The sequence below is a fragment of the Amia ocellicauda genome, chromosome 22 (assembly GCF_036373705.1).
Source record: "Amia ocellicauda isolate fAmiCal2 chromosome 22, fAmiCal2.hap1, whole genome shotgun sequence".
Classification (NCBI taxonomy): Eukaryota; Metazoa; Chordata; class Actinopteri; order Amiiformes; family Amiidae; genus Amia; species Amia ocellicauda.
In genome coordinates this window covers 15328767-15341093 of record NC_089871.1, presented here as the reverse complement: position 1 = coordinate 15341093, position 12327 = coordinate 15328767, and the positions used below count along the sequence as shown (strand labels likewise).

Sequence of the window (12327 nt, the reverse complement as noted above, 5' to 3'; positions counted from 1 at the left end):
AACTAAGTAATTAAAAATAAATCCACAAATCAGCCCCGTCTTTTATCATGTATGCCGTGTTCGTAGAAATAACTTACCCTGACTCTCTAGTTTGAGGAAAGACCAAAGTATTAGTACACTTTATATAATATCAGTGTATAGTTTGCCATGAATGTATCTGTGCCTCATATGCAGTTGAGGCTTTGGCCGACAAGGGAACTGCATGATCCTATTAGTAAGGTTGTGTTGTAATGTGGATGTGGAGATTGAGCAATCTGTCACGAACTGGTTAAATTGGAGCAAAACATGACCCCTATCCCAGTTGGCCGGGGTGGATGACTGGGTGTTCTCCCTCTTTGCTCCTTTGGTTTCAATCTTAACTGTGCTTTTGATTATAATTCAATAGCTGCTCTGCTTTTCTTTACAATTAATTTGAAAACTAGGTTGCACAAGGTTACAGTCAAACTGAGCCCTGTTTGTCATTAAAGTGTCCCACACCTTCTAGGTGGGTCTGGGTCTGCTCCTGTGTTTCCCTTGGCAAACCCTGTAGAAGGAAGCAGACGGGTGGTGTGTGGGTCAGTAGATTTTTTTTAGTGGCTTTAAATGCACAAAACAATCCTGAATCCTTCAAGAGGTTTTTGAATCATCTTTTGATTGGCTAGCCAATGCCCTCATACTTCATGGAGTAATGTTGGTTTTCTCTGCTACTAGGTGTTAAGTAATGGAATCAATCAGCCTGCCTTCTAGAAATGTAGATTGACTGTGCTAATCGCCCCTGTAGTCTTGTGGATTTCACTTGCCTAGGATCAGCTCTGCTCATCTTGGGTGGGGAGGAGGGATTACCAAAGCAAGCGAAAGGAGAAACCCATGTACTCAACCCAATGTGATAGATCCACTGCATAATTTTTCCCCCGCAGCAGAGAAAGCAGTTTATTTTAAAGCACATAAAGCGATTTATTTCGGACGTGAAACGTTAAACCCGATGAAAGCCAGTTGTATCTGCTGCCAGTAAGTCGAATAAGCTCCTAATTTTATTAAGTCACAGACTGGGACGTGTGCTGAAGGGCACACAACGATTGGCTGGTCACATGTGGGCGTTTGTGTGTGTGTGCGTGCGCGTGTCTCAGTGTGTGACTTTTTTTTTCTTTTTACATATACAAAATAAGAACGTAATAAAGTTTACAAGTGAGAGGGGGCCATTCGACCCATCGTGCTCGTTTGGTGTCCATTAATAGCTAAGTGATCCAAGGATCCTCTCCAGTCTATTTTCAAATGTTCCCAAATTGTCTCTTCAGCCACATCGCTGGGGAGTTTGTTCAGATTGTGACGCCTCTCTGTGTGAAGAAGTGTCTCCTGTTTTCTGTCTCGAATGCCTTGAAGCCCAATTTCCACTTGTGTCCCCGGGTGCGTGTGTCGCTGCTGATCTGGAAATAATTGGGCTTCAAGGCAATAAAGACAAAAAAAATTATTAATTCTTGACTCAAAATAGTAGATTAACAAACTCTTATTATAAAAAAAAAAGATAATTCAGAAGATATTTTTGGGCTCACAGTGCACACCTGTCTGTTGCAGAATGCCTGAGGAAAGAGGTGTGTATTTGTAATGGGCAGATTTGAGTGGCAGCTATTTGCTCAGTAATCAGACAGAGGGGCTCTTGTATGTGCTTGGTTTGGGGGCATTATGGAGCAAGCCTGGGCGAAGGGGAAGAAATCGCTTTAAAGTAATTTGCTTGTGGAATTCTTGACTGGGTTAATATTCTGTGTCTGCAGGTGAAATTAAGAAAATGGCGAGAAGCACGGGTGTTTATCTCGGTGTGCGAGCTATAACTCAGTGCTGGAGAAAAATTTACCCCCTCAAATCATAAATTATATTAAAAGTTATTTCAAGGGTATAGGATTTATGGTATTTTTTTCCATTACGTGTATTTTCCATCAAGAATTTTTGTGATAAGTCCTATTTTGATTGACGTTTTTTAATGTACATAGATGATCAGTTGAATAAGCTTTATGATCTACGACTTGGAACGTTTGACATTCTAATCCAACAGATTTATCATATAATGTTTATTCCTTCAAGCTATCAGATATTTGCAAATACAGTTACCGTTCCTATTCATTTCCTATTCATTCATAGTTTCTACATAAGTACTACTTTTATGTAAAATTAGCAGTAGCAGATGCATCCATATTCATTCTACACCATGGACGATTAAATGAAAATATATGGTATGAGCATGAGTTTCTTCTACAGATGTCTTAGACTAAGTATTTACAGTGTGGAATTAAATATATCCTCAACATTAATCAGAACCTTTAACCTTTTAATTATATTCCTTAATCATCACTTATATGAAGTGTCCCTTGATGTCAACATCTCTTGCAATTCCCTTTGCAAATCTTTATAAGTGGATTTCAAAAATCCCCCTCTTTAGAGTCAAACATACAGGAATCCCAAACAAACAGACCCAAGAGAACAGAACTGACATTTTCAGTTATTTTATTGTTTCAATCAAGCTTCTCAGCCTTCAGTTTTCTTTTTTTCTGTTGAAAAGGGTCAGTTGAAAACAAAAGTTGAATTGACTTTAGAAACTGGAAACATAGGAGATGCACAATATAAATTACAAAACAGTAAGAGAAATATTGTATACTCAACAGCATTTAAATTAAGAAATTTGGGAACACAAGAATAAACATACACACACACACACACACACACACACACACACACAATATGCACAGCTATATAAAAAAAAAGGTTTACAGTTGAAGATATTTACAAAGTTAAGAGCCTCTACTCTATAAACCCGCTCTATTTTCAGGGATGGGGCTCAAGGAAAGGACCCTGCTTACCAGTCAATGTGACCGAGAGAAAAAATCTCCACTGCCTATATGAGTGGAGTGGGAGGTCTGTCATCTGGGATAATCTCCAGTCAAGCTGAAGTGCAAATTTATTCGGGGTACGGTACTGACCTAGCGTGTAAAATATGGAATGGTTTCATTCTCAAAAGGTGTTTAATATCTTCTGCTTTGAATTGCACAACAAAGTGCCACACGATTTAAGACCTTTCATTCTTGCCTGTTCTGGTTTATAAAGAATCAAGTATCGGTTTGTAATTTCAATTTACGTTTCTGACCTCAAATTGGAACACTGGCAAGATTGTCCTAAATTAAAATGACAGACACTCCTTTGTGCGTAGGAATGGGGTGGGGGGTTAAAAGCAGGGGGTGCTGTAGCTACACGACCTGTGAACCCCCTTACATCTCTTGGGTTGTTTCTTCAAGCTGTGCGTGCCTTGGTCATCGTGCCGTCAACAACAATACAGTGCTCAAGTACAGTGAACATTACACCAAGTGGTACGTAACAGAAATATCTTGGATCTATTGGAATACTTTTGGTATCTAAGTGATCTTTAGACGTGTTTTCAGGGTGATGACGTATGAGGAGAAGTACACACCCAGGGATACATTCGTCTAAAGGTAGAAAACTGGCAAAAACACAATTGTGCAAGAAATGGCACAACATTGGTGTAAAATGGCCATGGTCTGGCGCTACTACAATAGAACTGAATATTTCCTAAGATATATATTTTTTTCTTTCTTATACATAAACAATTCTGCATTGTTGTGTTGCATTACCTACAAAGAGAAATAAAATACACATTTATAAAATAAAGCTTTGGAAATGTAAAGTAATTCTAACTAAAATCACACTTAGCCCCTTACTCTTTAAGGTCAAAGTTGGAATTGGTATGTAGAGTTAAGTGTAGTTTGGTTTCTGTGCCTCGCTGGGTCACTGACTGTCCTTGACAATTAGTGCAGAATTTTGCAGGGACGCCGTTCGCCACCTCTGTGTCATTCCTCCTGCAGGGGAGATGCTGAAAGAGACTGGCTCCGTGGGTCCCAAACCGGGCCTGTGTTCAATCCGTGCGTCCTGCAGGTCCCTGTCTGTCTGTGTGCTTCACTACAGTGTCCACAGAGGGGTGCTGTTGCCTCCCTTACGAGTCGTACTCAACCTTGGCAGGAGCCATCATCATGACGGTGGTCTTCAGCGGGTAGTAGCGCCCCCTCCAGGTCTTCCAGAACACACCCTGTTTCCGCGCGTGTCTGTCGCGTGGTACGCTGCTGAAGTATTTGCCATTCAAGTTGGCGCGTCCGCAGTTGCTGAACCACCAGCCGCCTGGAGCGAGAGAGAGAGAGAGAGGAATCGAGGTTAGAGCCAGGAAAGCCAACGCTGGACTGCTACACAGTCACAACCAAGCCTTCACCAAGAAAAACTGCCAATTTCCATCTCAAGCAATGTCTCCTCACTCCTAACAACTGGCAACTCCCGTTTACTCCAGTATAAAAATTGTCAATCACTGTCGTGGTTCAAATGCTTCAACGTCACGTTTATGATTTTACCAATTTAATCGCTATCGATTGGGATTCGGAACGGGAGTCCCGCCAACAAACCAAAACTAGAAAATGAAGGGTAGCCAATTCCTGCCGTGAAGAACGGGCGCTTCGCTCTTTTGTCTATATCCCCTATGCTAAGGTGTTTTACAAGAATGGGAATGTGGACCTACCAGTGAGTTGCTTGGCGCAGTTCATGTCCGGCTTGTGGTCGTGGTCCCGGTCTCGGGTGGAGAAAGGAAGACCAGTGGGCTCTGTGCTCATCGCGCTGTCCTGGTTGCTCGGGGAACTCCCGTGGAGGTGCATAGCATAGCTGGCATCCTCTCCGCTGAGATGGAACGGGTATTGGATGGACTTGGTCTGGTCACTCCAGTCTGTCAGCTCCACCTGCAGCATATAGTTCCCTTGTTGGGACAGCATGTGAATCTTCTCCAGGCCCAGCCAGAACTCGCCTGCAGAGGTGGGGGAGGGGAGGAAGGACAGGTTAATTTCCATCTCGCCCAAATCCTCTCGTCTTCCAAGACAAAACCGAGTTCACGCTTTGTTGTCAAGTGAGCCGTGTGCAACTGTAAGCGGGAGAGGCTTCTTATCTAGTGATTTAACCGTTGAGTCTATAACTGGATTACCACCTGTTAATGCCATTCATTTGTGTGATCAGCCCAATGGTAAGCTGTAAAGACAAGTCTAAATCTAAATCTCAATACTTATCACTTCCAAAAAGGTTACACTCAAGCCTAATAATATAATTCAAATTAACAGTCAACTTTGTCTTTCTGTTTCTCCTCTTAGAGAAAATAAATTCCACATGCTGACTGTCTGACTGTATCAAAGCTAAATTCCTAGTTATGGCTTTCCCCCCTTCTTTTTCTTTTCAGTACAGCTTATATTGATTAATGAAAGAGGAGAGACATATTCTCCTGCATTTAATGAGCTTCTAACACACAGCTGTCCCCTCACATCAATTTCAGACTGCACTCTGTAGGGTGCCAGTGCATTAGGTGGGCCGCAGCCGCTAAGTCTGCCTGCACGTTTACAGGGAGAATAGTTTCTCTGTCAAAAGGCATTAATATTTACCATCCAGGCTGCCGAAGCCAGTCTTGTACGCCTGCCAGAGCTGATCGAAATCCACCGAGCCATCCAGGCGCCTTTGAAGGACCGTCCACCCGCCTTCTGTTTGAAAAGAGGGAAGCGAGGGCAGAGATTAGTGGGGTGTTTGCTTACCCAGGGCACCGAGAGATAATGGAAGGTTGTTTATAAAAAAATTCTGGTAAACTGCAAAGTGGGTATGTCCTTTCACATCCAAATAAAAACACCATTTCCTTTTTGAGCTACAGTACAGGTATTGTTTTAGTCTTTATTTGCCTTTGTGTTACGATATTATGCATCCTAATGGCTCTTTGGCTAATGGCGATAATGGAAGCTCTAGCTGCCCCCGTTTCTCTCTCCCGGGCTTCGTTGAATTATGCAGGTTTTCTCCGTGAAGTGACTTACCAGACGTCATTTGGCAGTAGACTTCAAAAGCTTCGGTGTTGTGAGGCTGAATGGTGTAGACTCCGCTGGTTCTCTCGCCTCTCAGGAACAGAACGTGGCAGTCTGGAGCCATGTCTGAAAAAGACCAAGGAAGGGCCGTTGACTATTTTTGTCTCTTGCAAACACACACGACATATGATTGTTCTTAACTCTTGTATTTCATTCCTTTGCCCCCGCTAAACTGCTGCAATAAGTGGAAATTCTCTAAATGCGCACTATTTTAAAACTGGCACTAAAGTGAGTGACTGTTTTTTTTTTTTTTTATTAATGTGTTTTTGTTTAACCTCAAAAGAATAAGTCAATATTTAAATACTGGGGGGAAAAAACAAACCAGCCCCAGCCACTTTCCTCTCTTTATTCCCCTTGAACTTCGTACTGTTCAGAGGCTGCTCTGCCAGCATGGCTCGTTCGTGTACACAAGGCCAAAAGTCCATCTATTTATTTTTTCAGTGAGGTTGTAAACCGATTCACACACATTCTGTGACGGTGGCAGTGAACCTTTACCTACATTCTTTAGCCTGGAAAACCAAATGCTAATTTGCCTGGGATTTCTAACACTTCTGTCATTTTAAACAAGTCAACAAATACATCTCTGGAGATTAGAGATTAAGATCAGATATTTTCTGCCTGGCTTGATTTGGAGTACAGACCCTTGAAGACATAAAAGGGTTCAATTTGAATTATACATCCAGATCTCATTTTTTTACAGAACCACTATGGTAAGACAGTAGGTGGTCCTTCATTTTCTGGCATTACATAAGACGGCTATCTGAAGTGGAGGGTTGTCGATCCCAGGGACCGCACTCAAGGACCTCATGGTTGTTTAGGCTGTCAGCTGGGGACGGGATTTCTAACAAAAGGAGTACAAAGCCTTGAATGTTACAGCCCGAAGCTGAAAGCGGCACCTTGTAGTAAACATTAACTTTACCCCACTTCCAACACGAGCCACCCTACTGTAGCCTGCCTGCCTGCCTGCCTGCCTATTGGGGGCCTCACTTTCCTCGGATCCTGTGGCGCTGTGCCACCCCCCCACTGTCAGACATGCTCTTTTCACGTGCAACGCTGTCCTAGTCTGACAACACACTGCATGGGCTGTGAGTGAACGAGAATGAGAGCCTATAAAAGGATATGGCGACTCCATCAGCGGGAAAATATGGAAACGTGGTTATCTGGCTGTGTGTTTTCAAACCACAAACCTCTGATATACTATGAATCTCTAATGGACCAACTAGTCATCTGAAATATAAATAGATCAATGTATTGATGTGGCAAAATGATGGCAATTTTTTTATTATACTTTCCAACTCTTTCTCTTTGAGATAAGCAGACAAGACGACAGAGGCAGGGAAGAAAATTAAAACACAACCCGAGCTGTGAAGTTGTCCCTGGGAAGTGAATAATGAGGCTGGGGAGACTCCCATGTGTAAGACAGGGGGGTGATGAGAATAGTGGGGGTGCGGGGGGGAAGGGGCGTTTAGTATTTCACCTTTGGCACACTTCGCATTCATAACAGCTGGATTATTGCATGAATGGGATGGTTGTGGGGGGTTGTCTGGCTCTGACAGAACTAGGGGAAAGGTTACACGTTTCTGAGGAATGGGGAGGCTGCTGTTTGTGTGGAGGGGGGGGGGCAAGGAGGAGGAGTGGGAGGGGAGATGAAACAACAAAGGAAAGTCTGTACAAAGTTCACAAACTGGAATTAGGATATTCCCTCTTCTTGGACTTGCATGACTCCATACTTGGCTTGAAAACAACCCCCCCCCCCCACCCCTAGCGCGCACACACACTTCTGAGGAAACTGCTGCTTTACGGTTAACACCCCCACTCCCCCCCGCCTCTAAGCTCCGTCTCTTCCATATTTTAAGTCAATCCTTCTGTTCTCGACTCTATTGTGATGCTTACTCAACGGTCTGAGACGGGTGAACTCTCACATACTTGGGCCCGAGCCAGAAAAGGACATTTCTTTTACAACATTCTTCAGAACCCCCTGACGTCACAGAGACACGTTTGTGTGCGAGGCATTATTGTGTGGAGCTGAAAGAATGCTATATTTTCACTCTCCCCCTTAGCTATGGGCTTCAACTTTCACCCAGTTACTTCTGTGTGATTTTAAGAACCTAGGAGACGGTGGGAACTAATTCAAAAAGCACAGCTTGGCCAAAAACCCAGATTGTGATTTTTAATGCAAATACCCATACTAAAAAAAGAAACTTTCTTTACTTCTTTACTTTTCTTCACTTCAGCTAAATAGTTTAATTAGTTTTTGCTTGAAGCACAGAACACTGTTGTTGAAACCTGCTTTTCCGTTTTTCCGTATAAAACCAAATTTATCTAAATTAAACTCTTTCAATACTTTTTTAAGCAAACAAAGAAAGGATTATGATTATCTTTAATATGTTAGATTATAGAAAGAGATGTTTTCCCACCCCGAGTGATTCACATTTGCTATAGTTTGGCTAGTTCTGGCCTGTTCCCCCCCACCCCTCCATAAATAATAACTGAATAAGAGTCCTTTTTTTCCTCCCAGTCATGTTAGTCACTGTTCTTCCAGTTGTTTCAGGTTTGAACTTTTCCCTAACTGGAAACCTGCCAGCGCCCTGGGTCTCAATGAAGGCACCAATTATGACTACCGCTGTGTAAAGCAGGAATACAAACAGCCCAGCCATCCCCCCTAAGTCTTGACCATATGGCTGGGCCAGGAAGCGGGCACGGTGCCAGGGTCTCGGTTCTTAAATGGCTGATTAGTCACCATCCAATTATGCTTTTTTAATGCTGAATCCTGACCCACCCCCCTGTGTTTTGAGTGTTTGAAGAGCATACATTTATTAATCAATCATGTTGGATGCTATATGCACTGCTTGTTAGTTGAGAAGAAATGATTTACAGTCACACTGCAGTTAATTAAAACCTTAAGATGCCTTCCTACTAGTTCACCCCAACTCCCCCCTCTTTCATAAAAAATTGAAATGACTCCAACTTTGAAGCCCCCCCCCCCAATCCTAACCCCTGACTGAACCATTTCTGCAGCTTTCAACTCTCCCCTAGTTGGCAACTCGCCTATTTTCGATATCCTGTTATATCCAGACATGTTTTTATACATTTGGTCATACATTATCCTGTTGCGCAATTAACGCAAATGATGCAACCGTTGTAGCTTTTTGAATATCAACATTTAAGCAACAGTGAATGGTTGCCAGCTATGGGGCACAACCTTTCATAATATTTTTGGTGTAAAATATCAGTTTTGTGCAGGGTAAAGCCGGGCTTACCATTAGGCGCATCGGCTTGTTCGGTGCTGCCATTGAGGGCCACTTCTTCCAATTTGCGTCCCAGGAAAGCTCTAATTTTTGGACTGGCAGCTCTGCTCTGGTGGATCTGCAAACAACAAGAACCTATTAGGAAAACCATACAAGATACTAGCAACAAGCCAGTGCAATTAATAAGTGTGTCAACAAGCACAAAAATGTTCTTGAGTCTCCAATGCACCCAACATTGCACATTTCCTCTCCGGAGTTTTGCATACCTGGCTCTGAAGAGTCTTGATGCGGATGTTCTGCTTGTCCAGTTTGTCTTGCTGCTGTCTGATCCTTTCCACCAGGTCATCGATGCGCCGATTCTGTGCCTCCAGCATCCACTGAAACAAACCAAGAAACCAAGACATTAGACCCTTGTCTTCAAATATCAAGTGCTTTGAGAAAGGTATGGCGACTTTCTAGGTTTCCGCCAATTTAGCTTAATCCCGCTGCGCTTCTGGAGTTAAGGCGCAGTCATTTCGTCCCATTGCATAAGGTGGCAATTGTCATTAGAGCTAATTAAAACGACTGGAATTGCATAAGAAATAGGGCATGTGCATTAAGCTTACAATTAAAATCATAGAACAACTCTGAAATCCCAGTGGAAATGTTAATTTAGAGCTTACACAATTACTTGTTATATAATCTATAGCATCAGGACAATTACAGCTTGCCTGCAACTTCCTTTATGTTCACTACAGGCTGGAGTTTTACTATGCATTATAATTATTTGTATGAATTGTATGTTACAAATGTCTGTGTTTTGTAAAACTGTATTTATATATATTAACACTATGTAACCAGAACTCTTCCTGCAAGGTGGTGTGGGGGCTGTATGTGGTCTTGTAACCTAAAACTGCATTTGCCCTCTCTTTGTTAAGAGGGACTTTGCTGACTTTCCCCTCTGCACGTAGTGCATGCTCTCTCTGGGCGGCATGCTCAGTTACACACCCACTGACATCACGCTTTGAAGCCCTGTCCAGACCTTCTCTGTTCCTGAGTGAACTACGTGCAGATTTAAGCATACCCTGTGCTGACCTGTTCCCTTTTTATTATCTCTCTTTTTTTTTCCTTAGGCACCCTGCTGGTACTCAAGAATGTGAACTCTGACATTTTGCTCTTGTAGGTCAAGCACAGATTGGTCTGGTCGGCAGAGCAGTCTCTGACTTCAGTTTGTTTCTTTGTCAGTTATATATGGGTCTGCAATTTGCCATGTTTTCTGTCTGTATTATTATTATTATCATTATTATTATTAAGCACTTCCTTTGTACAGAACCCCACACAAATCTTGAAACAATTCTCCACATAGGCACAAGGTTAAAAGCCTACCCATGCAAATTCTGGCTAATGAAACACAGTGAAATGGATAGTGAGCAATATGGCTCTTACAGGGAAATGGGGTGAGGTTATTTTCTAATCTATTTACGATGTATATTATATGAGCTTTAATTGGCTTGTTTATGAACTCCTCTTTCAAGATAGGCATGGAGATAATAGGGTTGTAAATGAAGACTGGTTGGCACTTGGTACTAACAACCTATCATTCTGCAGAAGAAAAAAAACAAGTACCTGGAGATCTATTACTAGAAATCAGATCTGTGCAAGCACACACCACCCTCTATCTTATCAGTGAAATCGAACCCTTTGTTCTTGTGTGGCACAGACATCCTAGCCTCCACCTGCAGCTTAACCCTTTCTCACTGGCTAGCAGGTCTACCTTGCTGTGATGAAGCAACCTTGGTTGTCTTATTTTCCTCTCACACACACACACACACACACACACAATATTGCAAAAGCATAGTAAGACCACTGGACTTTGGAAGCAGGACTCACCTGGATGACAGTTGTATCGGTTGCGCTGGCGGTGTAGTTTACGTTGCCCTCTTGCCCCTGACCTTCCAGGAGTCCGTCCACCTTCTCTTCCAGCTTGCTCACCCTGTCCTGGACGGTCTGCCCCTCCCTCTGCATCTCCTCCGCCTTCTGCCTCAGCTCGGTCGAGACGCTGAGCACCAGGCTCTCTCTATCCTCCAGCCCCTGAGCTTTCGCCTTCAGTGCCTCCCCGTCCTCCTGCAGCCTCTGGGTCTGGCGGCTCAGCTCGGTCACCGTGCCGTTGAAGGTCTTGAGCTTGACCGAGATGTCCCTGAGCTGGCCTTTAGTTTTGTCCACATGCTCCTTGAGACCGTGGCCCAGCTGCAGCAGTCCATGGGCAATCACGTTCACGTCATCCCAGGAGGCGAACTGGACCTTCTTCTCCTTCCCTGCAGCCCCCTTCCTGTCGAACCCGGGGAAGCCCGTGCTAACCTCCAGCAGGGTGGCTATGAAAAGCGCAAGAATTGCCAGTGTGGTCTTCATGGTCTTTGTTGTCCTCTTTGGTTCTAGGCGTCTCTTGTGTTTTTTCTCTTGAGTGCAGTGCCTTTCTCTCGCTGTCAGCACCAGTCTCTTGTGTCTCTTGTTCTGCAGAGGTAAGCAGCCCACATATATACTTTCTGTTCCCCAGCCGCAAGGTCTCCTGATTGGTTGCTGTATGGGAGGAGGTGTGGTCCTTCATAAATCCTCTCAGGTTTCCTCTGCCTTTGGCATTTAACTGTTTCTGTTCATCACACAAAAGAGACCATGATGCAATAACTGTGTCTATTTCTTTCCACAGGCATTACAGTAAATCAGAAAGTCAGTTTTAAATAAAATGATTGCACAATTAAAAAACAAAAAATGAATAAATCACATTTTAAAACCTAGAATTGTGATATGGTCTCTGCTCAGCTCTATATGATTTATTTATGTGTTCTCTATATTCTATTGAAATTCATGTTTTACATTTTTCTACATGTAATTTTAACAGGAAACCCAACCTTAGTTAAGGAAGGCTTCACTAAAAACATAATTCTGTATCAAATGCCAATTTACTTTCCAAAGGAAACATCAAACTAGTCACACTGTTCTGGCGTAAAAGTAATGTGATATATAAGCTTTTGTAAGAGCTTTCGTGGAATGTGTGGATTCTCTATTTTTTATTTGCAAAGGTAGACCATAAAAAAAAAAAAATCTGACTTATGCTAGAAATATGCATTTTTGAATCCGTTTCTTACAGGATTTTTTTTAACCGCAATACTATATATCTGTAAAGGTTCTCCGTC

General features: G+C 42.9%; 1 protein-coding gene across 1 annotated transcript; it reads right to left on the bottom strand.

The window, feature by feature from the left end:
- Positions 1-2458: 2458 nt before the first annotated feature.
- Positions 2459-11659, bottom strand: angptl4 (angiopoietin-like 4). Its single transcript, XM_066695510.1, has 7 exons — positions 11027-11659; positions 9424-9534; positions 9170-9275; positions 5862-5975; positions 5445-5540; positions 4544-4822; positions 2459-4155 (listed from the first exon to the last, which is right to left on the bottom strand). Exons 1-7 carry the CDS (start codon positions 11543-11545, stop codon positions 3974-3976), a joined length of 1407 nt encoding a protein of 468 aa, XP_066551607.1. The 5' UTR covers positions 11546-11659; the 3' UTR covers positions 2459-3973.
- Between the last annotated feature and the right edge of the window lie 668 nt (positions 11660-12327).